The sequence below is a fragment of the Erinaceus europaeus genome, chromosome 6, assembly GCF_950295315.1.
Source record: "Erinaceus europaeus chromosome 6, mEriEur2.1, whole genome shotgun sequence".
NCBI lineage: Eukaryota > Metazoa > Chordata > Mammalia > Eulipotyphla > Erinaceidae > Erinaceus > Erinaceus europaeus.
This window is the reverse complement of record NC_080167.1, coordinates 27,710,856-27,735,823: the sequence shown is the minus strand read 5'-3', so window position 1 is coordinate 27,735,823 and position 24,968 is coordinate 27,710,856. Positions and strand designations below refer to the sequence as shown.

Here is a 24,968-nt window from a genome sequence, read left to right as displayed (position 1 = left end):
TAGTTATAAATCATACCAAGACTTACAAGAAACTAACTTCAATATGAAATCCTCACCTATATTGAGTTTTCTTCTGCTCTACAGTGTGTTTATAGTTAATATCACAAAACAGGAACACAGGACAGCTAGGTCACTAAGCTTTAAGAGTTATTATAAATATAAAAAGTCGCCCTCTATTGATAATTTCTATTTTACATTCTTACATACAGACCACTTAGCAGTAATATACTTGTCATTCTTATTCAATTGAAATAATCTACAAATGATACAATCATAGTATTTTCCTATTTCCCTACTTCCTTTCCCTGAATGGAAGAGACTAATAATCATGTGAAATTAAATTAAATGTTTATAAATATGCCGTATGTGTAAATACATCACAAAATCTATGATTTCCAAAAATTATTCCTAATTTAAAGGCTAATCTGTAGTCAAACAAATTTTCTTATAAGTGTAAGCATAATAAACAAATTCAGGTGTAATCTGGACTTTAAAAACATGAATTCTAGAGGCCCAGTGAGTGGCTAGGCCATTGGATGTAAAAGCATGAGGTTCGACATAGATGATAGGCAAAAAATTTGTTAGACTGATGATCTTGTTTTCTCTCTCTGATTAGTATATAAATAAAATCTTTTCTTCCCCCACAAGGGTTATCACTATGGCTCGGTGCCTGACTATGAATCCACCATTCCTGGAGGTCATCTTTTCTTTTTTCCATTGTTATTGCTGTTAATAAACCTTTTTGAAACTATTTACTTATTATTGGACAGAGACAGAAAGAAAGTGAAAGGGGCAGGGGAGATAGAGAGGAAAGAGACATTGCAGCCCTGCTTCACCACTTGTGAAGCTTTCCTCTTGCAGGGGGAGACCAGGGGCTTGAACCTGGGCCCTTGCACACTGTAATGTGTGCGTCTAACCAGATGCATCAGTGTCTCGCCCCTTATATAAATAAATCCTTTAAAAAATATGAATTCTACCACTGAAAATGTATCAACATTTCATAATGAAATATTTATATTTTATATATTAAATATATGTTTAATATATATATATATATTTTAACCAGAGCACTGGCTCAGCTCTGGTTTATGGTGGTACAGGGGGTTGAATTTGAATTTGGGATTTTGGAGCTTTAGTCTTGAGAATCTCTTTGTATAACCAGTATGCTATCTCCCCCATCCATAGAAAAAAAATTTTTAGGAAGGCAAAATATCTATGGAAAAATAATTTTTAGGAAGGCAAAATATCTAACCAACTCTTATAAAGGGTGTTATGGATGATCAACTACTAATAGCTCAAAATAAATGTTTTATATGTGTATTACATATACTTTAAATAGTTAAGACATTTCTGAAAACATATTATTATTATTATTATTATTAGTTAACCAGAGCACTGTTCAACTCTGGCTTATGGTGGTGCAAGGGATTGAACCTGGGACTTTGGAGCCTCAGGGATGAAAGTCTCTTTGCATAACCATTATGCTATCTACCTCTGCCTGAAAACACATTATTTAAAATCAACTATATTCCTGCATAATAGGGATAAAGGGAAGTATATCTGAGGGATTATAATAGTAGAAATGATTATGTGTCAAAGAAAATTATTAGGCACCTCAGAAGTATGTGGAAGAGAAATATAGAAAAAAAATCTAGAACTTTTAAAAATGAAAATAAATTCCAAACTAATATATCATAATACCCTAAGCACTAGTAACAATTCTTCCTTTATTATTACTAGTAACAAATTCTTTCTTTATTGGGCTCTGAAGCAGTATTCGTGCAGAAGTGAAATTAGAGAGTTGAAGTATGAGGGACAGACTTCCCAAGCGCCTTTCAATTAAGTCCAAAAGAGCTGGTCAAACTTTTATTTAATCTGGAATGAAACCTTAGTACCTTCCATAAAAACAAACAAACAAAAACAAGTCTGAACTATGCCTTTAATACTACTATCACAAGTCAAAGAAAACTCACTAAGATAATATGCTGAAATATAAGAAAGGAAAACAACAGGATTGCTGGCCGTTGGTCAAAGAAGATATGCTACTCTTTAGTAAATGCACTAAGCAAGAAAGAACATAGCATGCCAAAGGAAAAAAAAAGTGCTTCTGAAAGCGTAAACTGTACCAGTATACAGGTTAAGATAATTAAACTAATAGATATACAGAGCATATGCACACATACACACCTCTTCTACAAAAACATTTATTTGTTGTTTTCTAGAAAATTACATTTTGGAAAACAAATATATATCAGCAAGAATTTAGAATTTTTCATTTGAATGCTCAAAGAATTACCAAAATTTCCCACTTTTATGCCATACTCTTTACAACAGAACAAAACAACAAGAACAAAAAGGTCTAATTCATGAATACATACTATGAATCAGGACTGAAACAGGCATTTTGCGCGCGCGCACACACACACACACACACACACACACACACACACACACACGTACATTATGGAGGAAGCATACTGAAAATTCTTAGCAATAGTTGGTTATTAGAGAAAGCCTCTCCACTTAAAAAAAAGACCTACATATTAATTCTTTATAACTATAAGATTTTCTTTTTTAAAACATTATTTATTTATTGGATTTATTCATTTATTTTAGATAGAGAAGAATGAAGAATAGTGATGGTGATGGAGAGGGGGAGAGACAGAGAAACACCTGCAGCACTGTCTCCTGCAGGTGGAGACTGGGGACTTGAATCCAGGTCCTTACACACTGTAACATGTGTATTCAACTGGGTGTTCTACCATCCAGGAACAACTGTAAAAATTTCTTTGGTAAAATTTTCTAATATAATGAAATTCAGAAATGAATTTTGAAATCACACATATAAAATGTCTAAAGAAAATCTACATATAAGGACAGTCAAACCAAAAAAACTGTAGTTGTTTTATGGATACCTACTGTACATAAAAAGACAAAATTAAAAAATTACAGGGATAGTAAAAAACCACAGAACATAATTTATACTATCAAATAATTATTAGCAAAAATAAAATATAGGCTTATCACAGTACTTTCCATACAGTAAAGGTTACAAAAACAGCTGCAGATTTAAAAATCAGATAAAAAAACTGAATCCTAACTTTCTTAATATCTGAAAGTCTTCAGTAGCAGTACTTTAAACTTGCATGTAAATGAAAAGAGATACAAGCAAATACAATGAATATCTATACTATATTGACCTAAACCAAGGTTTTTCCCCCTCCTTCCACATTTATATGCATGTTATGAGCAAAATTTCTGAAGAATATTCAAATTATCAAGAGATTTTAGGCAAAAAAGCCTAAAACTACATTTTAATAGTTGAAATAACCTCCAATAAGAGTAAGAAGTACTTGAAATACACATTTCTACGAACAAATATGGAACAGAATAATAGACAGCTCTTAACAACATTCACTTAAACTTTCTTTTTCTCTTCCCTGCTTTTCTATATGCTGTGGTTAAATTTCAGAAAAATACTAAAATTATTATTAATATTATTATTTTATATTTATTTTCCCTTTTGTTGCCCTTGTTGGTTTTCATTGTTGTTGTAGTTGTTATTGTTGTTGATGTCGTTGTTAGATAAGACAGAGAGAAATGGAGAGAGGAGGGGAAGACAGAGATGGGGAGAGAAAGACAGACACCTGCAGACCTGCTTCACCACCTGTGAAGTGACTCCCCTGTAGGTAGGGAGCCGGGGGCTTGAACCAGGATCCTTATTACGGTCCTTGTGCTTTGCGCCACGTGCGCTTAACCTGCTGCGCTACCGCCCGACTCCCACTAAAATTATTTTAAAAGTTTGGTTGTAGTTATTTAAGTGAACAACTAATAGTGGGGGTGTATAGGCTTTATGAAGTCCAGAGGAAAATTAAGCATCAAAGATCATCTATAAAATTCAGGGTCTACTGACAGTACATAAAATGGTTTATCATTTCAAAGTGATCAAAACAAGTTCGTAATACTGTAGGGGCTGAGTAGTGGTGGCTCATCCAGTAGGAGAACACACATTAGAAGTACGTGACACTGTCACATAACATACAATTTTGGTCTTTTAAAGATTGACTGTTAATTCTCCATTCTCATATTTTGCTAATAATAATAATAATAATAAAACACAAACAACTCTCAAAAACTCCAGTCACCATAACATCTACGAAACAGCAGAGAAAATCATCTCCCCAAATTTCTATTAGCTGGTTAGTCGGAAGAGTATTATACAATAAGAAGTGTTTTCTCAAGCTCAAATTTTCACAAATTTCCATGATGAGAGCAAGTAAAATTGATCAAAATATGACCTTATGTTGTTACAAATTTCTATAACAGGGTCTCTGAAGGAGGCAAATACTATTCATTTAACAAATGCAAATCACTTAAGATTCTATACTTGTCAAGTGTAGATTCACACACACATGCACACACAGATAAAGAGCAAATGGCAAGAATTTATTCAGTCAAAATGCACCTTAACCGAAAAATTTTCTTACCCAGATTTTGCTTTTTCTTCTTCAGCTTCTACCTTTATGCTGAGAGATTCATCTAGACCAGTTGTCTCATCATCTTTAGCTTGCAAATTTTCAAATTCCTCTGACATTTTCATATTAACTTCTTCTTCTTGATCAATCTGTGTAGGTGCAGATTCTAAGAAGTTCTTTTTATTTCCCTGCAAAGAGATCAGAAGAAATAAACCAACAAAAGTAAAAAATGTCTAGCTAAATCCATGCTCTAACTATTGACAACAAGGTATACCAAAGAATACTAATGTTGAGAAAGTTAACAATTTAAGAAACCTCTGCCATGCCTAAAACAGCAGGCAAAAAAAAGCTAGCAGTTATTTTAAACAGTCATCATATTCAAAATAAATGTAAAAACAATTAAAATACCATAAAACTATACTAGTAATAAAGTACCAGATCACATAATAAGTTAACTAGGAAACCTTATATATGATGTACAATGTGCACTAAAAGGAGGCTAAAAACTACTTGCAATATCTGATTTACCAGAGGGGGCTTAATATTTTCTTTTCTTTCAGTATCATCCTCTGTAGGCTTTTCTTCTTTTGGAATTATATCTTCTTCCTCTTCAATTTTTATTTCTCTGACCTCTGTTTCATTTTCCTCTTTTACTGTTATGTTTTTTACATTTTCACACTCCTTACATGGCTTGTTAACAACTTTCTCTGGCAATGCCATCTGAAATTCAATGTTGGCCGACCTACAGTATTCTTCGAAACCATATAAGTATCTGGAAACATGAAGTGAAATGACATTAAGAAAAAAATTCAAAATATTAATGCAGAGTTGTGGTTTATGAATATAAATGCTTATTTCTTCTATGTTCTCAAAGTAAGCCCTATGAACAACTCAGGTCATTGCAATCTTTTTAATTCATATAGAAATACTTTTTCAAAGAACACAATGTACTGCTCAAGTCATAAATGTAACAATACTAGCTATCAGAATATTACTAATAGAATCTATTTGTTGAATACTTCTTATATGCCAGTCACTGAGCCTCTCATTATGTAAGAGCAATCCTATGAAGCAAGTAGGAGCATCACATTTACAAAAAGGCTTAGGAGAAAAACAGTGGAAATTTGGCAGAAGTGGATTCCAACCTAGGTTATTTGACTTTGAAACTCTGGCACTGTTTAACCCCTACAAAGTACTTTCTAAATCAACTTGACCAAAATGACCTTTTCAATAGAATATTCAAAGAATAAACTCTAGGAAAATGTTATTATAGATGGTAACTTTTGTACAATTTTCTGATTCTCTTTTCTTATAAGACATAATAGTCTCAGTTATATGATAAACTCTATCCTGTTTTAAGGTAAAATACAGAATGTAACTATAATAAGTATACTAACTTACTTTTTATAAGCACATTTAACATTATATCCTGCAGCTGAATTTAAGACAGGGATTCCCAGATCTTGATAGACTTGTTTCCAAACAGCTCCACTTTCAATCTAATGGATAAAGTAAAAAAAAAAAAAAAGAAAAAAGAAAAAAAAAAAAAAGGAAAAAACTCAAAAATTAAAAGATGAGAATATAATAAAACTTAGATAAGTACAGCATACATAAACAGTTTATATTTACTGCTTGCTTGGATCTCTGGAAGAATATCAATTTTGATAAATTCCAAATAAAAAAATTGGTATATGATAATGATTTATTATTTGTTTATCTAGTGAAGCCAGGGTCTTATACATATGCAACTTCACTGTTTCCAGGCCTCTTTTTCATTCAGTTTGGGGGTTAGGGGAACAACACAGTATCAAAACTTCCCAAGTTGTTATGATCTCTCTCTCCCGTGGTGGCCAGTTATGTGCTCTACCTGGTGAGCTATCTTTCTAGACCTACAATAGTCCCCTTGCCCCTACATTTTAAAGTAAGTCTTAGTACACCACCAAGTCTCAGAGCTTTAGAAATGTTGTTATTGGATATTTGAATTTTAAATAAAATCTCTTATAAATAATAACAACATTCAGGTTCCTAAATAAAAGCAAACTTGAGGACAAAACCGATTTAACATTATTATTATTATTTTTTACCAGAGCACTGTTCAGCTCTGGCTTACGGTGGCACAGGCAACTGAACCTGGAACTTTGGAGCCTCATTTGCATAAGCATTATGCTAGTTCAATGCCCTTGCCCAATGTAACATTTTTTAAAGGAGCCTCTGGAGATAGCATAATGGTTATACAAAAAGCCTGAGACCTCAGAATCAATCCCCAGCATCATCATAAGCCACAGCTTATGGTACTATGGCAAAAGAAAAAGAGAAAAAAACGTATAAAAGGTAATTTTTAAATAAAACTTAAAAACTAATAAGTCAAATGGTCCCACTGACCTTAGTAAAACATTTTATTCTAAAGAACACGTTTTAAAAAGCAAGAAAAATACTCTAAGTTTATATTATTAAAAAGTATAGTACTAGACAGTAAAATTAAAAAATAGTGCTAGGTTCTAAACTCAGAGTCTAAGACATGCAGATATGTACTTCACAGCCGAGCACATAATTACATAATTTCTTCTTTCTTTTTGCCTCCAGGGTTATTGCTGGAGTTCTGTGCTGGCACTACAAATCTACCACTACTGGCAGCCTTTTTTTTTTTTTCCCCAAGTTTTGTTTAATAGGACAGAGAGAAATTGAGAGGATGGGAAGACAGATAAGAGACAGACAGACAGACAGACAGACAGACAAGCAGACAGACAGTTAAGTAAAGACAAGACACCTGCTGACCTGCTTCACCACTCCTGGGGCTCCAATCTGGATAACTGTACTTGGCAACACATATGCTTAACTGGCTGCACCTCCAACTCCCCTAATTACAGATTTTCTTCAGATCATTGAAACAACAATCATACAAATACATATAAACAGAGGTTCTGGCATAGTGAAAAAGATGCATAAGAAGGAGTAGTCTCCACCAATATAGCTGTGATGTTTCTCTCATATGCACAGGTCATTTGAAAATTTTACATTAGTAGTAACTCAAAAACTCAATTAGGGAGTCAGGCACAGCGGGGTAAGTGCACGTGGTGCGAGGCGCAAGGACCAATGTAAGGATCCCAGTTCGAGTCCCTGGCTCCCAACCTGCAGGGGAGTTGCTTCATAAGCGGTGAAGCAGGCCTGCTGGTGTCTGTCTGTCTCTGTCTCTCTCTCTCTCTCAAATGCTTCAGTATATATAGCAAAAGAAACCACCACCCAAACAGAGAACAGAGAAACTCCTTAGAGAATGGCCAAAGATTTTTATATGCCATACAGCAGGAAGGAGGTTAATAATGAAAATGTACAATGAGCTCACCAAACTCAGCAACAAAAAAAACAAGTGACCTCATCCAAAAATGGGCAGAGGGTATGAAAAGAATATTCTTTTTTTTTTAATTTCTTTACTGGGGAATTAATGTTTTACTGAAAAGAATATTCATCAAAGAAGAGATACAAAAGGCCAACAGACATGAAAAAAATGTTCTAAATCATTGTCAGAGAAATGCAAATAAAAAAAATGAGACACCACTTCACTCCTGTGAGAATGTCATATATCAGAAACAATGGCCAAAACAAATGCTGGAGAAGTTGTGGGGGCAAAGGAACCCTCCTGCACTGCTGGTAGAAATGTAAATGGGTTCAACCCCTGTAGAGAGCAGTCTGAAGAACTCTCAGAAAGCTAGAAATGAACTTACCCTCTCAACTGGTAATCTCTCTCCTAGGGATATATCCTCAAACACATCCAGAAAGATGTGTGTGGGGAGTTGGATGGTAGCACAGTGGGTTAAGCGCACGTGGTGCAAAGCGCAAGAACTGGCTTAAGAATCCCAGTTCGAGCCCCGGGTTCCCTACCTGCAAGGGAGTCGCTTCACAGGTAGTGAAGCAGGCCTATCGGTGTCTGTCTTTCTTTCCCCGTCTTCCCCTTCTCTCTCCATTTCTCTCTGTCTTAACCAACAATGAACGACATCAACAATAACAATAATAACCACAACAAGGCTACAACAAGGGCAACAAAAGGGGGAAAAAATGGCCTCCAGGAGCAGTGGATTCATGGTACAGGCACTGAGCCCCAGCAATAATCCTGGAGGCAAAAAAAAAAAAAAAAAGGAAAGATGTGTGTGTACCTATGTTCATAGCAGCACAATTTGTAATAGCCAAAACCTAGAAATAACCTAGGTTTCCAACATCAAATGAGTGACTCAGAAAACTGTGGTGTACATACATATACAACGGAACATTAAAAATCAATTCACCTTCTTCACTTTATCGTGGATGGAGGTTGAGGGAATGTTAAGTGAGATAAGCCAGAAAGAGAAAGATGAAAATGGAATAATCTCACTCATGGATAGAAGTTGAAGAATAAGAACAGAAAGGAAAACACAAAGCAGAATTGGACTGGGTTTAGGGTATTGTACCAAAGGTAAGGACTCTGGGGGAGGACCTAGGCTAAGGGTGAAAAATTTTAGACATGTACCAACAACCATTTTTTACTTTAAACCATTAATTCCCCTAATAAATAATTAAATAAGGGGGGGGGAGTCGGGCAGTAGCACAGCAGGTTAAGTGCACGTGGTAGCAAAGCCCAAGGACCGGTGTAAAGGTCTCGGTTTGAGCCCCCGGCTCCCCACCTACAGGGGGGGGTGCTTCACAAGTGGTGAAGCAGGTCTGCAGGTGTCTATCTTTCTCTCTCCCTCTCTACCTGCCCTCCTCTCTGTCCTATCCAATCACAACAATAACTACAACAATAAAACAAGGGCAACAAAAGGGAATAAATAAATAAATATTTAAAAAAATTAAAAAAGAAAGGAGAGAGAGAGGAAGAGAGAGAGAAGGAAAGCAATTTTTTTTTTTTTGAGGCACCAGAGGTTTCAGGTTCAATTCCTGACAACACCTTAAGTTCAGAAGTACTCTGATAAAAAAACAAGACAAACAAACAACTTTGTGGTCAGCAAAGTAGCTCACCTGGAAAAGAGACTACTTTGCCATGTACAGAGGTCAGGTTTTAACCTGACCCCCAGAAATGTAAACATGTTTGGTGCTCTCTGACTCTCTTTTTATCTGAAAAAGTCAATCTGGATAGGTGAAAGGCCAGTGAAAAAAAAACACTAATATCTTAAATTTAAATGAGTTCTAACATGCACTTTTCATTTTTCTTTCCCTTCTGTTTTTGTTTTTATTAACACAATTTTAATATGGACCGAGTAGTGGCACAACTGGTGGAGTGCACATGATACTACACAATTTTAGGTAAAGAAACATGAAAAACACTAAACTTTTGACTGTAATACTTATACTTACATTATCAAATCCTCCAAGTTTGTGCACAAGTCTGAATAACTTAAAGAGATTCAAATTTCGATATCCAAGTACAGGCCGTTTGTTAATTGGTGTCCCTATTAAACAAAACCACATTAGTTTCATGGACTTGATATGGTTTTAATCAAAGACTGGGGACAGAAGGGCATGACAGACCCAGTGCACAAGGGGGCAGGACTAATATGGTCCTGGGAGTGGTTGCAGATATCATGTGGAGAAAAGAAATTGTACTCATGTGACAAGTATGTTGTAAATCACAAGTTCCTTAGTAAAATGATCAAAAACTTTCATGCTTGAGGCACGAAAAGCTCCTATTTTTCACCAATAAAATTAAAATGTGAGAAACATTAATCCTTAGAATATATTCCAAATATTATTCAATTATCATCTTGCCCTTCTCCTAAAGTTAGAAAGCTTTCTGCCTCTTTCCACTTCTAGCATCTTCCAGCAAAGGAGAAACTATATCCTGAATAGAAAGTAAGGTCAATATTTACTTGACTAGGCTATCATTGTAAATCAAAGGTTAGCTTCAACACATTCTTTTTTTTTTTTCTTTCTTCTTTTATTCATTCTTCCATTTAAAAAACATTATTAGGCAGATTCAATAAACTACTGGATTGTTGGGGAAAATCATGACACATTTTTTGCATAGAAAAACATGCATCATTACTTTTTGGCAACCCAATAACCATTCATCTTGAGACATTGTCACTTTCCCAATTTCTATCTCCTATGGAAGACTTAATTCTCTTAGATCTCTGTGGCTGGATCATAAGAAACTTATGCCTGATTTATACTGTGGTATGTATGTATTCCATACAGTCACACACATAGATGAATACAGACATTGTGGATTCATGGCCAAAATAGCCATCAAAATTATGTGGCAACCCTCACTGCACTTACTATATGACAGACATTTCGAAGTGTTGGTTACAGTAGCTATCATAAAGAAAGTCACATAAAAAATATTAAGCTATTTCATCATATACCTTAAACGTGCAAAATATGTTAATCATACCTCAACTTGAAGATAGTTGGGGAGGAGGGATAGCAATAATTATGTAAAAAAGCTTTCATGCCTGATGTTCCCAAGTCCCATGTTCAATAACCTGCACTAACATAAGCCAGAGCTGAGCAGTGCTCTAGTCTGTTTTCTATCTCTCAATAAAATAAAACATAATAAAGATAGTCCTGATGATCAGTTACATAGAGATTAATAAACAGGATTCTCACTGTTAAAACTGTATATATTTAGCTGGTAACTGCCACATTAATGATGAATAAAAGAAAAACCACTTACCTCTATCTTCCATAAATTTGTACAACTGCTGAAGAAAGTTCTCCCTTTCTTCTGGAAATGGTTCTATTTCTTCCTAATTTTAGACAGAAGAAAAAAATATTATTTTCCTCAATAAGCACTTAAATAGCATAAGCAGAATTCCTACCAACAGAAAGGCTAATAGTAAAATACTTCACAGATTTCTTACTAAATAAAAAAAGTAACACTAAACTCTTAAAAATCAGAAAAGACTAAATCTTTTATGCCTAGAGCATAAAAGAGGAAGTCCCAAAAGGTATCTCAATAATGAGAATCCATCACAAATTTAAATTCTTATATAAGAAATAAGAATAGCAAGATGGTTCATGAAATTTTTACCATTTCAGAGATCTACTCCTTAAATAAGGGTCACAGGCTCAAGAAGACCTACTCTCACTTATATTAAAATGGGTCAAAGTTTAACATCAAAATTGACTGTAATGTTGCTCCTCAAGGAACTATTAATGGGTCCCATTAACTATAACTACAAGTATCCTTATTCATCATATGCAGCCCCACTGTATTGTACTTCAAACTTATAAAATCAGTAAAGTGGGGAACAAACTTGATCTACAATACCTGAAGATTCAGACTTATGGAAATCTTCAAGTAATAAAATAGTTCCCCGATTTATCAATTACAAGGGAGGGACTAGCTTCTTGCTGCTGTGGCCAGGGCCTGTGGCAGTAGGGAGCTGGTCCTGAAGCAACCTGCAAGGAGCAGGGTAGTAGGTGAGATTGAGGAACTCATCAATTCAGTGACTATCATCCATTCAACAAACATTTAATGAGCACCTGTAAGTGTAGGCACTATGCTAGGTGCTAAATCAAACAAAAGAAAAAGAAACAATGGAGCCTGTCATTGCAGAACATAAGGTCAGGAGTAACTGCAGAGAAAGTGATTCAAAACATATCCATAGGCTTTACAGTTACTCTGACTGATACATCTATAGAATCAGGAGCATACTTTTCAAATGATATTCTAAACAAATCGTTTTAATCTAAAAAAAAAAAAAAGTGTCCACAGTAATTATTTAAATAAGTTATGTTCCTTTTCCTTAATTTTAAAACAAATATACAGCAAAAGAAGGCAAGCTGAAACCAACCCAAACTGCATGTTATAAACTAATAGGTTTTCTAACTGGGCAGGAAATAATTATTGATTGACTTATGATAAATCTCTATTCATCAATTTACACATGGCTCAAAAGTACTGAGATTTGTCAAGGTAGTCACATATAAATATAAGGAAATTTAAAATAATTTTATTATTTTAAATGTTTTCATAGTGTAATATTTGATTTCCGTAATTTGCCAAATTTATTCCTGATAAAAATTTACTCCTTTAAAAATTTTTTTATTATTTTTATTATATAGAGACAGCCAGATATGGAGAAGGAAGGGGGAGACAGAGGAAGAGAGACACATGCAGCCCTGCTTCACCACTGTGAAGCTTCCCCCTGCAGGTGGAGACTGGGGATCGAACCTGGGTCACTGCATATTGTAATATGTGCACTCAATCAAGTGCGCCACCACCTGGCCCCCTAAAAATTTATTCTAGAAACCAGTTATGCTTTTAGAAAACATTGGTAAATCGTAACTTTAAGCTATGAGAGTTTTGGTAACTGATTTTCTTGATCAGATAAGTACATGTTATAAGTTGTCAAAGATACAATATTTGAATATGAATTCAAGCAGGTCTTTATCCTTGAGGAACTTATGGATCAGTTAGGGAGAAAACAGACAAAAGTGTGTGTTTACAGGAGTCGGGAGGTAGCTCAGCGAATTAAGCACAGGTGGCGCAAAGCAAGGACCAGCTTAAGGATCCCGGTTCGAGCCCTTGGCTCCTCCACCTGCAGGGAAGTCACTTCACAAGCGGTGAAGCAGGTCTGCAGGTGTCTCTCTTTCTCTCCCCCGTCTTCCCCACCTCTGTCCTTTTCTCTCTGCCCTATCCAACAACAACGACATCAATAATAACTGCAACAATAAAACAACAAGGGCAACAAAAGGAAATAAATATTTTTAAAAAGTGTGTTTACAACAAAAAAATTGTATAGAAAATAGTAACAGCTTAGACTATTAAATGGAGTAGTCTTCCTAATGTGAGGAAGGTTATGATTCATAAAAGATTTCACTTTAGAGGTGAGATAAGCAAGTTTTAAAAAACTGAACAGGAAGGTGCAAGGCTGACTGGGGAGGAAAGAAAATGCACTGAAAGCAGAGGTGCATGGGTGAGCAGATGTAAGTTAGGTAATTTGAAATTGACACAGCATAAAGTTCAAGAGAGGACATTCATACCAAGAAAAGTGATCGAGAGATACGGCACCAAAGTAAAAGACTCTGGGGTAGGGAGGAGGGCTCAGGTCCTGAACATGCTGGCAGAAGAGAACCCAGAGGGGGTTGTATAGTTATGTGGAAATTTTATACATGTACAAACTATTATATTTTACTGTCAACTGTAAACTATTAATCCCTCAATAAAGGGAAAAAAAAGTGATAGAGAACAACAATAACAACAACAAAGACAAAGAGTGACCAAAAAAGAAATCACAAAAGAGTTTTCTTTTACCAGAGCACTCACTGCTCAGCTCTGGTTCAGGCATGGAAGTCTTTTACATAACTATTATACTATCTCCTCTGCCCTACTGAAGAGGTTTTAAGTAAGGAATATATTGCTCATTTGAACATTTTAAATAGAAAGCAGCTAGGCAGAAAACTAAAAGTTGAAATTTTTTATTCTACACATTATTATATGACTATAGTTAGATCACAGTAACAAAGTAAACTCCAAGACAATCCTATTTCACTAATATCAATAGTTACTACAGATAAGTGGAAGAATAACTTACCTAAAACATTATATACTGACATTATTGCAGCCTTTAACTCAATAATTTTTTAAAATTTTATTTATTTTCCCTTTTGTTGCCCTTGTTTTTATTGTTGTTGTAGTTATTATTGTTGTTATTGATGTTGTCGTTGTTAGACAGGACAAAGAGAAATGGAGAGAGATGGGGAAGACAGAGAGGGGGAGAGAAAAAGACACCTGCAGACCTGCTTCACCACCTGTGAAGTGACTCCCCTGCAGGTGGGGTACCGGGGGCTCGAACCAGGATCCTTATGCTGGTACCTGCGCTTCACGCCATGTGCACTTAACCTGCTGCGCTACCGCCTGACTCCCTCATCTCAATAATTCAATGAAGCTGTTCAATAAAGCATCAAATAGTACACTAGTACATCACTAGTAATTTTACAGATAGATAGTAATTGTCACTTAAAATTAAATCTAAAGTAACAACTACAATAAAATCTAATACTATGATAAATAAAAATTCATAAAAATGTTATCTTATTTACAATCAAATTAGAATTATCAATCAACTTGTATAGGGGAAGAAAATCAAGGGCAGGATTATCCAAGAGTAAAGCGAGTTTCCTACCATGGGTAAAGCAGCGGCTGGCTTCAATGACCAGAACCACATGAAGAGTACCAAGGACAGCTCCATGGATGGGAGTACCAAAGACAATGGAACAGTACTCTAAACTCTCTCTCTCTCTGTCTCTCTCCCATCAAAAACATAGAATAAAAAAATTGGATAGAGTATATTGTTAATAGTACTGTGCATTCATGAGGAGCTGGGTTAATTCTTTAACACTGCATAAGAAAAAAAGTGTTTATTTTTGTGCAGATTCTTTCTTTAACACTAGACGGAAAACATACTTAATCTCCAGTAGTTAATAAAATTTTTTTTAGTTGTCCTCTCGTGCCGTTAAGAGCCAGTCTTTTTCTCAGGACGGCCCTCCTAAACTGAGAGGGAGAGTTGTTGTGCGTCCTGCCAGACTCCCTCTGTTAGAAGTGAGCACAGGGGAGCAGCAAAAGCATAGGCCAGGACAAGCTAATAAAATTTTAGAGGAAACACCATAAGGGATAGTTATCTGTGTGATGATGAAAACAGAGTTTTGATATATTAGGTGGATATTTTCTTAATCATATGATAATAAAATGCACAGCAGGATTTAAAAAAAAGCAAACTTTTTTTGAGGATACGAGAATAACTATATTAAATATTTTAAATTTTACAAGATCAGGTTTCTATTTCAAGCAATATGTATAATTATGACATAATTTCATTATGAAATATTTTAATCCTAAAACATTTAAGTAATTAATGACTATGATTTATGATGAAACCCAATGTATCTTTTATTTTAAAAATCATCAACTGTGATAGTGGAAAAGGACCTATGTTGTGGGTGAGTGTTTTGCTGACACTTATCATGGGGAGATGAGAAATTGTACTCATATAAACAACTGTACTATAAACCATTAATGCACCAATAAAATATTAAAAATGAATAAAAGTCATCAACTATTTTAATTTACCTCTTCTTCACTGCTGTTATCCTCCTTTTCTTTTTCATCATCTTCCTCCTCCTCTTCCTCCTCCGCTTCACTGCTAGAACTATCTTCTTTCAGTTCAGTCTTCCAGTTAGCAGGAATAGCTCTACTTTTGTGAAACTCAAGTGCCTGATCAAAAGCTGGAAAAGCACAGAAATTGTGTGAATCGGGAAACTTCAGTCAACTGATCTGTATTCCACTCTTAAAGTCAATAAAAGTGAATGAGTAAGATACACACATATAATATCACTGAGATAGCTCAAATGCATAATTCCATTACTCCAGAGTCAAAATTTTCATTCCCTTGATTTCAGATTTGAATTAAGGGGGAGGGGGGAAGACAACCACAACACCAAAGCTACCTCCACTGCCATGGTGTTTGGGCTCAAACTATGCACACATGGCAAAGCATACACCCACCAGGTGAGCATTCTCCCAATCCCTGTCCAAAAATATTGAACAGGACAGTAAAATAAAGCACAACTGCATTAACACAGCTGGTATTTGTGATATGTTCGCTATGTGACAGGTACTGAAGTGCTTTGCTATGCTCATTTAATCTCAACAGTTTTAAACAGTGGGTATCTATTTTATACATGAAAAAACTGCAACCACTGTTACATGATTTAGGCAAGAACAAGAGAAAACAGCAATTTTCTCCTTTTAAACAAAGTATCACAACATTTAGCAACAACTTTTTTTTTCTTTTATTGAAACTAGCTTGTTTTCAAGAGAGACAGCAGGTAACTGGCAGGGACTGAACCTGAACCTCTTGAGTGAAACCCCTATGTGCTATATCGACACTACTCAGTTGTTGGGAAAGTCATGAAGTGTTTTTCTATCCATTGCTTTCTATTTAATATTTTATTTATTTACTTGGATAGAGACAGGCAGAAACTGAGGGTGGGGGTAGGGGGAGAGCGGAGACATCTACAGCATTGTTTCACTGCTCATGAAGCTTGCCCACTACAGGTGGATTGAACCTGAATCCTTGCAAATGGTGTGCTCAATTGGGTGCACCAGTACCCACCCTCCCCTAGTTTTTCTATTCAAAAATGTATCATGACTTTTTTTAACAGATTAATATTTCCCCATCACTGCCCCCAACAATACACAATATTTGAAAAACTAATTTGAACATATTCTCTATATTTACAACATGATAAATTAAATATTCTCTAGATATAGAGAATAAACCTGAAGAAAAATACGTTAGTTTAAATTAAAATTAGTTAGACATGTATTTTCATATTAAAATACATGGAGATAATTTCTAAACCATAAATTCTTGATATTTAGTCAGGCTGTCACATACTTTTGATGAAAACAGAGGAAACAAAGTTGTTTACAATAACTACTAAGCAATGTAATCATACCATACTCTTTAAGAAAACATAGTGAGAAATGCCAGCTTCATTTGTCTATCATATTCAGATACTGGTATCATATCTACAAGACAAAAGCCACACTAATATCTGAGGATATAGCTCTTTCTCATCTTTAGCCAAGTGCTTCATTTTTTTTTTTTTAAGTCATCACTGGAACTTTATGGCTCCAGGACAGCTTTTCCAAGAAGAGAGACAGAGGCAGAGAGGCAAAGAAACCACAGCATCACAGCTTTCCCTAGGCATAGAGTCAGGCTCCAGGTCCATATTTGGGTCATGATCACAGTATAACAGCACTCTGCCTAGTGAGCTCTCTTGTACCCTGAAAACTGTCTCTTTACCTGGTTGACTGTATATGTTACCATGTGTGAGGACCTGGGTTCAAGCCTGCTGTCTCCACCTGTACAGAGGAAGCTTCACAAGCAGTGAAGCAGTGCTGCAGGTGTCTCTTTGTCTCTCTCTCTCTCTCTCTTACCTATATTCTTCAAAAACATTTTAAAGTTAAGAAATTATGATTTATTTCAAGGTTATTCTTACCTTGTTTTAATATAGCATCAGGCTTTGGTGCAGTATCACTAGTAATTTCATGGACATCTTTTCTTGGTACTGAAGCACTATTTTTTTTTTTTTAATTTTAAAGAAAAAAACAGAAAAATACAGATATTAATTAAGACTGTGATTACGCACCATAGAACGGTAATGTAAATATGGAAATACTAATATTTACAATGGAAGTGATGGTACATAAAGCTGAAAATTCTATAAAATATGCTAGACAGAGTATTCTTATAGTTACCTGCACCTTATGAAAACATTTTTTTTTAGGAACAACAGAATGTTCTCGAGTAGCAAAGGTTTCTGTTAAATTCAGTAATAAAGATATCCAGATAGCTGAAAGCACCAACCCAAGAATATAGCTTATCATGCAAAATTTTCTTAAAATTGTTTTCTAGCACTGGAGATCTATGCACGATACCCTAAGTCGAGTACCCTCCCTTTTCGTCACTTTTTTTTTCTTTTTCTTTCTTTTTTCTTTTTTAACCAGAGCACTGGTCAGCTCTGGCTTATGGTGGTGCAGGGGATTACCTGGGACTTTGGAGCCTCAGGCATGAGAGTCTGTTTGCATAACCATTATGCTATCTACCCTCTGACCCCTTTTCATCACTTTTCATTTAGGAGAGGAGATGGACACTATGGCATCACTCCACCATTCTTGTACACCCCTGATGTATTCCATGGTATGTCTTGTGGGGCTCAACAGGGATTCATTTGGTGAGGTGAACCCTCCAGTGGGTGAGCTTTTTCTCACCCCCCCACCATTTATTTATTTATTTTCCCTTTTGTTGCCCTTGTTTTTATTATTGTTGTAGCTATGATTGTTGTTGTAATTGATGTTGTTGTTGTTAGATAGGACAGAGAGAAATGGAGAGAGGAAGGGAAGACAGAGAGACACCTGCAGACCTGCTTCACCGCCTGTGAAGCGACTCCCCTGCAGGTGGGGATCGGGGGCTCGAATTGGGATCCTTACCCTGGCTGGTCCTTGTGCTTTGCACCACGTGCATTTAACTCACTGCGCTACTGCCCAACTTCCCCCTCACACCATTTTTTTTTTTTTAAATTATTTATTAATGAGAAAGATAGGAGGAGAGAAAGAATCAGGCATTACTCTGGTACATGTGCTGCCAGGGACTGAACTGAGGACCTCATGTTTGAGACTCTAGTACCATAGCCACAGCGCCACCTCCTGGACCACCCACACCATTTTTTTTTTAAATCAAAAAGAAATCCAAAAATAAACTTCTGATATACACTTTAAGGCTGTTCATGAACAATCTCAATCATAAGAAGAAGCAAGATTTAGGCAAGTGGTAAAGGTTTTACTGTTTGCCATGCATATCCCCACTTGATCTAATAAATTATTTAGCTTTTCTCCATTTGTTTTGATCAACTGGACCATACAAATTTAAAGAAAATTATACCAAATATATTTTAAACTGTTATTTATATTTACTTTAAATTTTTCAAACAAGGGTGGGGGTAGATAGCATAATGGTTATGTAAAGAGACCCTCATGTCTGAGGCTCAAAAGTTCCAAGTTAAATCACCCACACTGCCATAAGTCAGAGCTCAGCAAAGACCCAGGTTCAAGACCCTGGTCCCCATCTGCAGGGGGAAAGCTTCTTAAGTGGTGAAAAGTTTTTAAAATTGTCTTAATTTTTTTTTCAGGGGCCAGGCAGTAGCACAGCGGGTTAAGCACACATCATGTAAAGCTCAAGGACCAGTGTAGGGATTCTGGTTCAAGACATGGCTCCCACCGGCGGGGTGGGGGTGGGGTCACTTCACAAGCGGTGAAGCAGATCAGCAGGTGTCTTTCTCCCTCTGTCTTCCCCTTCTCTCTCATTTCCTTTTGTCCTATCCAACAACGACAGCAACAATAACAACAATAATAAAAACAACAATGATAAACTGAGGGCAACAAAAAGGGAAAAAATAGCCTCCAGGAGCAGTGGATTCATAGTGCAGGCACTGAGCTTCAGCAATAACTGTGGAGGGGAAAAAAAAATTTTTTTTTCCTTAATGCTTAACATACATCAGTAGTAAACCATTTTAATCCTCTCATACTAAATTTAATTGCTACACAACAAGTATCACTAAGCTTAATTAAGACAAATACTGACAAATTATACTAAAAGTTTAGTTTGGAAGAGCAATATGCATGTGGAAAACATACTACTATGTAAGACTAATATGCTTTATTTAATTATATATATATATATTTTCATTTTTTAATTTTAACCAGAACACTGTTCAGCTCTGGCTTGTGCTGGAAACTATCTCTGGAAGACAGACACTTAATAATTTTCTTTATTTTTTATTTTATTGGATAGGACACAGAGAAACTGAGAGGGGAAGAGGAGACAGAGAGGGAGAAAGATACCTATAGCACTGTTTGACCAGTGAAACCTGCGGGTGGGGACTGGGTGTCTGAATCTGGGTCCTTGCCCATAGTAACTTGTGAGCTCAACTAGGTGCACCACTCTTTGGCCCCTACTTAATGATTTTTTTTTTTTTTTAATTTCCTTAGAGACAGAAATTGAGAGGGATAGGGGAAATAGGTGGGAGAGGGAGAGACAGAGACAGAGACAAAGACACATCTGCAGCACTGTTTGTAAAACTTTCCCTCCTGCAGGTGGAGACTGAGAAGCTTGAACCTGGTTCCTTGCACACTATAATGTGCATACTCAACCAGGTTCACCACTACCTGGATTCCTACTCAATGACTTTTAAAAACAATTGTACTACTGCACCAAAGTAAAAGACTCTGGGGGTGGGGGTGGGTGAGTTCAGGTCCTGGAACATGATGGCAGAGGAGGACCTAGAGGGGGTTGAATTGTTATGTGGAAAACTGATGTGCAAAGTACTGTTGACTGTAAACCATTAATACCAATAAAGAAAAAACAATTAATCAAACAATTGTACTTCAAACCTTCTATGATGAAGTACATACACACACACACACACAGAGTCCTGTAACAAATCTAATTTAGAAAAATAGCATGCCTTATGTCAAGTAATTTATACTTACAACTTGCCATCTTTGAAAGATCGAACAAGAATATTATCTTTCTTCACAGCAATTTCATCACTACAGTCAGGACAAACCACCTTTAAAAAAAAAAAAGTAAAACTATTAGAACTGAAAAGTATATTTACTGACATTAGATAATTACCTAATACTTAAATTTTTTAAAATAAATTTTAAAGTTAAACTACTTTAATTTGAGGATAAACAGGAATAAACACGTGGGAACGTAAGTAATCTAAAATTATACTGTGTCCTTCTATCTCTCTAGATTATCCACATTGCTTTTTGGTACAGATTTTTTTTTGGGGGGGTGGGAGGGGCTGCCAGAGAAAAACAGAGAGGGAGACAGAAGGAGAGAAAAAGACACCTGCAGTACTGCACTACAGCTTGTGGAGCCCCCAATCCCCACCTGTTACAGGTGAGGACTGGGGACTTGCACCAGAGTCCTTGTACACAGGAGCATAAGTGCTCTGCTGGTGCATCCTGCCCAGCCCTGACAAAGCCTACTTTCAAGATGATCATTAGCATTTTGCAGCTATCTATCACAAGAAGATAGAAGCCAGAGGCTAAAACAGTCACTATTCCTTTCCCACATGGAGCTTGCATTCTAGATGGGAAATCAAAACACTAAACAAGTGCAAGTTTATTTAACTGTTACTCTAAGTCATTCATTAAGTAGTGAGGGACTGCTCTCTCAAGGATTCAAAATTTAAGTTCTGCTTTAGAAGATTGAGTAGAAATTTCCTTAGCTAAAGGTGTTTTTGTGTGTGGACACATGGATGGAGACACGGATGAACAAACACAAACACACACACCTCTGTGGTGTAGTATAGGCATGTACTATAGTAAGCAAAGGAAACAAATTACAGGGAAGGACTATGACAGAAAGCAGTGAAACCCACTCCAGGAAGCAAAAGGTCAGTGTGGATAAATGTATTGCATGGGATAAATAAGATAAATAGGGTGCAGACTTTCCCATCTTGCAGACTATGTTAATCCTTTGGACATAAATTACTTTGGTTGCTATGAAAATGAACCAGAATAAAAGAGTTATGGAGTCTACGGCCATACCACCCTGAACATGCCCGATCTCATCTGATCTCAGAAGCTAAAAGAATTAAGGAACACATTCTCAATGGAATACAATATTGTAAATTTAAAGGTATTATTGTGTCCTATGGGACAAAATGGATAGAATTTGAGGTGATTATGCTTAGTGAAGCAAGTAAGGGACCAGAACACAGCTAATGGAGGAGTTTATTCTCACGTGAAATATAGAGAATTCAAACACAAGAATTTGAGGCGTTAGGGCCAGAAGGAGAAACACAAGAATTTGAGGCATTAGGGCCAGAGGGAGAATTACCTTATCAGCAAACTGTCTCTAAGACTTCTGAAAGGTAGGGGTGTGTGTGTGTTTTCACAGGACTTTGGTGGTGAGTGCAGTGCAAAACCTGTAATTTTATAGTCTAAAGAATCACTAAATCACAAATAAACTGAAGCAGTACCAATGGAAAATTAAATGAATGAGAAATATTGGAGAAATTAGGGAGAAAAGTTAATAGAAAAGAGGGTTCTAAGGTTTTGCCTTGGGGAATGCCATTCAATATGAGAAGAAACAACAGAAGTGCCAAATTTGAACATAAAGGAGAGAATAAACTAGGTTTAGGCTTATAGTAAATTTTGAAGAGCTAAAAAATTCCACTTTATCCAAATGGAGATATTAAAAAGACAAAGATTTGGAGATTAGAGATCTAAATTCTTCAGACAGTTAAGGAACAATACAGCAAACATCAGAAGTCTGAAATTTTAATCTAATATAGTGAGCCAGATCCACTGTCCCTTCTTTCTCCATGAATTTAGGGTTTTCAAAATGACAAATATTATGATTTTAGCTAGTGCTAACAGTGGTATGTAATAGGTTTCATTTTCCATTCTGTTGCAGGAACCACAATCCATAATTTATTCTGTTCACCCATGTATGTTATTTCCTTAGCCCCTAAGGCATTTCAATTTGTTATCTTTGCAACTGAGCTATAAAATACGATGAGATCATCCTAGAAAGAATATGAAGTGATACGTGCTGAAACTTCAACAATAACACTTAGAGATTGGTTAGAGAAGAAATGATGAAGGAAATTGAAGAAAAGGAGTCTATTAGTCCTAGAAGTTAAGATCTCATCTTAAAAAGGGAGTAAATACTTTTTATTCTCAGTTACTATTTGACCTAAATGAGATCACTTATGTAGACAAGCTAAGCACAATGTCTAGCCAGGGACAATGCTCCATTACAGAGTGGGTTCTTATGGTTGCTAGGAGAATGTAATTATCTTCTAAGATGGTACTTTCAAAACGTTTGAAAAATGTACTAAATTTCAAAAAAACTAATTCTGAAAGAAAAACAAATATTGTTTCAATGATCATATCAAGACTGTATGATTTACAACAAAATCTCACACCATGACAGAAAACCAGCACTGTCTATAACATATCAATTTGAGGAAGAGATTAACATATAATAATAATAATGAAAATTTTAAAATAATGATTTAATAAAGGTCAGATCACTGTTCATTCATTATGATAATTCCTTAAATAATTTTCTCATTATCAAGCAAACTCCTTAAAATTCTAACACAATAATCGTTAAGTGTTGAAAATACTACAGAGGGAGTAAATTTTTTTTTTTTCACACCAGAGTTATCACTGGAGTTAAAAGTGCCTACACAACTCCACTACTCCTGCCAATCCCCTAACTTTTTTTTCTTTCGTTCACTTTTCTTTTTTGGTAAAGGGTGAGTGATAGAGAAAGAGAAAGAGAGAGTGACAGACACCTGCAGCACTGCTCTACCACTCATGAAGTTTCCCTCACTGGAGGTGGGTACCAGGGCTTGCACTCAGGTCTTTGAGCATGGTAATGAGCACTCTACCAGGCATATCACCACCACCTGCACCCTATAATAAAAAGTTTAATGTTCCTTTTGTTTTAGAAAAAGACATATATAAGTGTTATGCAAACCATGTTTTTCAGGAAAAAAAAAAAAAAGTTAACCGTAATCTTAGTGCTTTAGGAAACCCAGTGACTCCTGCAAGTAAGGCAGGCACTCATCACTGAGTCATCTGGCTCCAGGTCCCCTAGGAGTTCTGTCTTCTAATACTGAGTTTCCTTTCATCTCTAAATGAGAATTAAATAACAAGATTTTCCTGATAATCCCTAAAAAGGTTTTAGCATAACTCTTACACTTACAAGGCATCCAGTAAATATTGGCTTGATAAAGTGGAAGTACAGGGGTTGGGCGGTAGCACAGCATGTTAAGCGCACGTGGCACAAAGTGCAAGGACCGGCATAAGATAAGGATGGTAGTTCCAGCTCCCAGCTCCCCACCTGCAGGGGAGTCGCTTCACAGGCGGTGAAGCAGGTCTGCAGGTGTCTATCTTTCTCTCCCCATCTCTGTCTTCCCCTCCTCTCTCCATTTCTCTCTGTCCTATCCAACAACAAACAACATTAACAACAACAACAACAATAACCACAACAAGGGCAACAAAAGGGGGAAAAATGGCTTCTAATAGGAGTGAATTCATGGTGCAGGCACTGAGCCTCAGCAATAAGCCTGGAGGTTAAAAAAAAAAAAAGGGGAAGTACAAAGTCATTATAAAGTATTTAAATTTATTACATTTTCCCCATAAATTGTAATAAGATGTGACATTTACTGGACAATACTTAGGTGTGTAACACAGATTTTGGCATCTGGGATAAAATATATAAAACAAGGTTACTAAGAAGGATGGTAGACATCATTTAATACACAGAAATGAAAAATTTTATTTTATTGTCTTTTGTATGGTAGAATTACAATTTTTTTTAAAAGTAATCTTTCTATAGACTAAATAAAAAATTTTTTCCCACTTTGTAACTATAAAAACCAATAATAAAAATCATTTACTACTAATTTTCATAGCTGAAAATTAATTTTTTTTATACTGAAGTTACTCACCAATGCAGGAAACCATAATGCTTTCTTTTTATCCAAACTAACATAATCTACACATACAACTTTTCCTAATAGTTCGTCCGTCTGTTTCCTATCATCCTCATCTTCATCACTGGAGGATGAGGAAGACTCTTCCTCTGGTCTAGATAAATAAAAATAAGCATGAGTAAGTTGATGAATTTAAGTACTCTGGAAATCTTATTCCGTTACATAATACTCACAAAAGAGGTAACTGAAATCTTTAAATAGTTCTCTAAAATTCTCGGTAAAAGAAAACATATTATATCTTCCTAAAAATACTTTGGGGTCACTTACTGCTATTTTAAAAGATTATGGTTAAGAGCAGAACATTAAAACTGGTTCCCAAATTCTCAAAAAGCTGAAGGCCCCATATTAAACAAGCCAGTATTGTATTAAAGTATACAATATTCCACTGTCACATTCAAGTAATTTTAGAGACAGTAACTTTATATT

General features: G+C 35.8%; 1 protein-coding gene and 1 non-coding gene across 5 annotated transcripts in view; both read right to left on the bottom strand.

Annotated features, from left to right (window-relative positions):
* Positions 1-24,968, bottom strand: part of ARID4B (AT-rich interaction domain 4B) — a 137,560-nt gene that overhangs the window by 41,595 nt on the left and 70,997 nt on the right. For all 4 annotated transcript variants that reach the window (XR_009550201.1, XM_060191951.1, XM_060191954.1 and 1 more), the window contains exons 8-16: positions 24,498-24,636; positions 20,506-20,585; positions 17,457-17,533; positions 15,520-15,674; positions 11,119-11,191; positions 9,798-9,892; positions 5,877-5,974; positions 5,004-5,247; positions 4,488-4,663 (exon numbers count right to left, since the gene is read on the bottom strand). Coding sequence is in view for 3 of the 4 variants with exons in the window: in XM_060191951.1 (XP_060047934.1) it covers positions 4,488-4,663; positions 5,004-5,247; positions 5,877-5,974; positions 9,798-9,892; positions 11,119-11,191; positions 15,520-15,674; positions 17,457-17,533; positions 20,506-20,585; positions 24,498-24,636 (1,137 nt within the window). In the remaining variant the exon portion in view is untranslated. The remainder of the gene's footprint in view (positions 1-4,487; positions 4,664-5,003; positions 5,248-5,876; positions 5,975-9,797; positions 9,893-11,118; positions 11,192-15,519; positions 15,675-17,456; positions 17,534-20,505; positions 20,586-24,497; positions 24,637-24,968) is intronic.
* Positions 14,889-15,030, bottom strand: LOC132539193 (small Cajal body-specific RNA 11). Its single transcript, XR_009550487.1, has one exon. It is a non-coding gene; the product is annotated as a small Cajal body-specific RNA 11 (non-coding RNA).